Source organism: Botrytis byssoidea (assembly GCF_014898295.1).
Source record: "Botrytis byssoidea strain MUCL 94 chromosome Unknown BBYS_026, whole genome shotgun sequence".
NCBI lineage: Eukaryota > Fungi > Ascomycota > Leotiomycetes > Helotiales > Sclerotiniaceae > Botrytis > Botrytis byssoidea.
This window is the reverse complement of record NW_024065867.1, coordinates 1-4,773: the sequence shown is the minus strand read 5'-3', so window position 1 is coordinate 4,773 and position 4,773 is coordinate 1. Positions and strand designations below refer to the sequence as shown.

Here is a 4,773-nt window from a genome sequence, read left to right as displayed (position 1 = left end):
ATGAATAGAATATTTTTAATAGTTTTTTTAAAGAAATTATAGATCTTTGAAATCAAAACTTTCAAAATTTTCAAAAAAATCGATTTTTTTGTATAACAAAAGTGTTATACATAATAATTTTTAAAAAATTTCAATTTCAAAAGTTAATAATTTTTTCAAAAAAATTATTAAAAATATTTTATTCATTTTTTTAAATTTAAAATATTAATATCTTTTATATATCAAATTTTCAAATCAATGATTCAATATTTAATGAAATAATTAAAAAAATTAATTTATATGAAAAAACAGCTTTTTTGTAGGGATTTTGTTACGAAATTAGGTGGTGTGCGATAAGCTGAGGCCATAACTCTTACATTAACACTTAACGTGGTTCATATACGAGTGGATCATATCACCGAATAGATCACTCCATTTTACATACAAAATTCGTCTGTGCGTAACCGTACACTTCCCTTATTTATTAATATAAAATCTCAAAGACCTGCTAACGTGGTTTATCACCGGGTCGCTAATATCATCGAGTTGTCATTTACTATTATACATCAAAATTAGTCTTTTCTTAATATTCATATTTTAATAATTAATTATTATTTCTTAAAAAGAAAAAGATATTTAATAATAATAAAAATTTAGATATTCAAAAATTATAAAAAATTATATTATATTCCAAAAACAATCGAAATTGTTACGATTTGTATTACAAAAATACTATTTTTATAATAATTTTTATATAAAATCGATTTTCTAATAAACAATTAGAAATTTATATTATTTATCTAAAGAATAATAATTTTTAGAAAAGTTTTTCAAATTATATTTATAAATAAAGAAAGTGCATGGTTGTGTATAAACGAATTTTGTATGTAAAAAAAAATGACGACTTGGTGATATTGGCGACCTGGTGATAAACTACGTTATATAATATTTAAATCTATAAGAATTTTAAAAATCTAATTAGATTTTGAAAATTCGAATGAATATAAGAGTTATTATTAAATTAACTTCTCTGTAATGAAAAGCGTGACAGTTTCAGTAATATAATAAGAATTTTTATATAAAAATTTGATTTTTGAATATTGATTATTTTATTATTGTTAATAGCTTTTTCTTTTTCAAAAAATATTGATTTATTATTAAAATATGAATATTAATAAAACCTTGAATTTGGTGTGATTTTGAAGTGATCCATTCGATGATATGATCCACTCGTATATGAACCACGTTATACTAATGTCTCGACACTTAAATATAGATGTATTATAGCCCTAGCTTTTAGAACTTTAAGTAATATTACAATAGTGTGAATCATAGTATTATATTATCTTCACCATCCTCATGGTGATACCAACAATACCATAATAATACTAGTCGTTGGGGGAAAAGAATTTGAAGTCTACAATTCGTAGGGTTTCAAAATTATTATAATAATTAGAAAGAAAAAAGAAACTTCTACGAATCCGTAGTCTGAAAATTCTTTTTTTCGCCGACGGCTAGTCAATAAAATATATATATTGAGAAAGAAAAGTGTAAAAAAATTTAAAAAAGATTTACTCAGTGATATATAATCTACTCGGTAATAAACTACGTTATATAAGAAGGGTATAGATCATCATAGGCTTGGTCAGTGTTCCAGTCCGCATATGGCATAAATGATATTGTTCTATGGGCAAGTCGCTGCTGGCTCTAGTGTGGCAGCTGTGCGCTACGCTCAGGCTGAATATTAAGACTCGAATCATCACTAGGTTAAGGTTAATGATCAGTCTCATCGTCATTGGACCGCTCATTCACGGAATCATCTGCATCCATGATCTGACGGAGGCTGCGTTCATTATGCTGTGTGTAGAAAGGAAGAGCTTGGGTCTGAGCAATTGTTTTATTATAAAAATGGAGGAGACTGTGTCCTCGTATCACGTGATCTCCCAATCCAAAGCATCATGCTGAAGGTCAAAAGCGAATAAGTTTAACATCCACCCCTGCGTGCCGGAAACCCCTGTATGCCGGAATGACTTCATAAGTTGAGGGTCTTACTGTAGTATATAAGGTCTAGTAGGAATCCTATTAACGTTCCAAAATCCAACGACGGGATTAAACGGATGACCTTTATCAAAGCCAACACGATCTACCTTTATGCAAACTCCAAGTCCATCATCCGAACAATCAGTCACATTCACGGGCCAGGAGAGTAGTCGTTGCTCATCCATGGGGGTCATGGGTAGACTTCTAGGGGCAACGCTTCGTGTGATAGGAGTAAAGAGAGACTTCGAGTGGTAATCGTTGAAGAAGGCGTGTTGTGGCCTAGATGTAGATTGTGTCATGTTGTCGGAATCGCTTAGATGCGTGTCATCGAGTTTCCAGAGATTGATTGCGTTGCCTTCAATTATATTCTGTATCATCCAATAATAAGGGATGACGATATCTTCTGTTGACTCGCGTCCTAGGGGCAAGAAGTCTTTGAAGTTTTCCAATGATATATCATGGATGGCAAGCCGTAATTTGTCATCATCTCTAGGATCTAGGGAATTCGGTAAGGTGTATCGTTCCGCGGTGCTAGATATGTGCTCCACACCTTGGTTGAACATTAAGAGTGAAATCCATAAGGCCTCAGAAACAGAACTCAGTTGTCGATTTCGAAGTTCTTGAATGAGATCCCAAAAACAGTCTAATTGGTTGGTGGTAGTCATCTCCCATTTTTCTTTCAGACTGAAACTGTGTTTAGTCTCTTCTGGGTTGTTCGATAATCTTTTCTTAAAGATTTTAGCAAAATCAGAAAAATCAAAGGTCTCATACTTGTGCCACAACCACCCGTACATATGGAGCCTAGGTTTCGGGCCAAGAAATTCAAGAGCATAACGCTTATTGTCCTTATATATGCGTGGGGATTCCATAAAGCCTTCCCTCAGACGGGGAGCCCATGAAAATGATGATGGGCCAGTCTCGATATCTACGGTTCGGTGAAGAACATCCTGCCCGTGACTAATCTGGAGCGTGATATGATCCCATGAAAACTGCTCAACACCAAGGTCTTTGTACTCTATTCCGTCTGGCAGCCTCGCCAACGAGAGGTCTCCATTCAACAGTGCCAAGCAGAACAGAGATACAGCGAGATCATATCCAAGCTCCTTAAGCTTCTGGCCATCCAAACGGACCTCATAATTGCAGAGATTAGCAATTATGGCAAGACGATCAGCAATCTCATAGTTATGCTTTGTCGAAAGAAACTCGACAGCTTCAGCTGCGGAACAATGATACCGGCCCTGATGTCTGCGTGCCACATGGCTTCCCCGGCATTTGCGCAAAAAGCTGTCAAAGTATATCTTCCATTGTTGATCTGGCTCTATGCTCGCTTTGAATTGCTCAATGGAGGGTGGTCTTGGGAAATACCCGTTATGTCTGAAAAAATTCCGCCTGTCACCGAACCAGTCATCTTCATCATATCGTGCTGCCTCTCGTTCGTAATACCATACTTTCTTTTCAATGGTGCCTTGAAAAGCGCCAGCTAACTTGGCACATGCGACCCGGAACTCACACAGGGGCAGTTGAATTTCTCCGTCGAGACTGCCCATAGAGTCCGGACGTATTAACGGGGAATCGTACTTCAAGAGCAGAATTGTGGCGTTCGCAGCTGTATTCTCCTGAGCTATCCAGGCCCGGCTGAAATATTCATCTTCGGTGATCATTTTAACAACCTCGGCCATGGCAATAAGCTCCTTATGGTCAAGATACTCTATCCATTTGCGCCACTCTTTCTCGTTTGAAACTGGATGAAGACTAACGTCCATAGCCTCCTTTAAGGCGCTTATCTGCTCCTGAGAGGTGATCTTGCATTGAAGTACCGCCAAGCATAGAGACGCATTCTCATACACAAGGTCCATGGCCTGGACGCCTATTGTTTTATCTGCCATATCATTTTGTATGATACACTTCTGGTCGATCCAAACGAGCTGATAGCCATGATGCAGGGAAAACTTGACTGCACGATCGATGACGGTGGACAAGTAGCCTGCAGCCTTCTGGGCATCAGAGTCTTGTGCTCCCTCCACCACCGCCGTATCGTCATTGTTAACCCACCATCGGTATGAAACCGCAATGTAGTGATGACAGTTGGGTGTCTCCTGTATCAAGCGGAATTCCCTGGAGTCCGAAAGGAAATGGGATGCTGCACTAGCGCATGAACAACAGGCTGGCAGAATCCCTTTGCCGCGCTCGAAGCTTTTCTCCCATGAGAAGCAAGTGCAAGCACACATCTGCTCGGTAGGCCTTGGATTCATAGTGTCGTCATCCCTCACGATAGGTGCCGGTCCAGTGAGAAAACGTAGATTTGAAGCCCAATCAGTGATGTTGTCTCGCTTCATTCTATACTTTTGTATTTGCTCTAATTGCTTTTTGAGACCAGTTACAGTGCGCTGAAACTTCTCATGCATGCTGGTAGCCCCGATTGGTGCACGCCAGGATGTCTTAGTTTCCCAGGGCCACGGAAAGAGATCTTGACTCATTTTCTCTTCTTCCTCGCGGGAAAAGTAAATCAATGGGATATTGGTGTCATCGTTCATTTGAGAACTGAAGGAGAGGTCAGCAGAGGAAAGCAATCCACTGAAATGTGCATACTTAGGCTCCCGCGTTTCTGGTGCCCAACTTCGCTCCCACTCCTCCAGAGCTGCTCGCTGTATGTCCATTTGAATCTCATTTTGGGAAGTATCGCTCGAGTCATTAGGAGAGGAGGCCATCATGTCGCTTGGAATATCCATATCTATGATGTAGGCCTAAGGAGGA

General features: G+C 38.3%; 1 protein-coding gene across 1 annotated transcript; it reads right to left on the bottom strand.

Annotated features, from left to right (window-relative positions):
- Positions 1–2,027: 2,027 nt before the first annotated feature.
- On the bottom strand, positions 2,028–4,748 carry EAE97_010126 (uncharacterized protein; the record flags this gene model as incomplete). The annotated part of the gene is made up of 2 exons (XM_038880641.1): positions 2,028–4,560; positions 4,609–4,748. The coding sequence occupies 2 exons, from the start codon at positions 4,746–4,748 to the stop codon at positions 2,028–2,030; spliced, it is 2,673 nt and encodes an 890-aa protein (XP_038728351.1).
- Between the last annotated feature and the right edge of the window lie 25 nt (positions 4,749–4,773).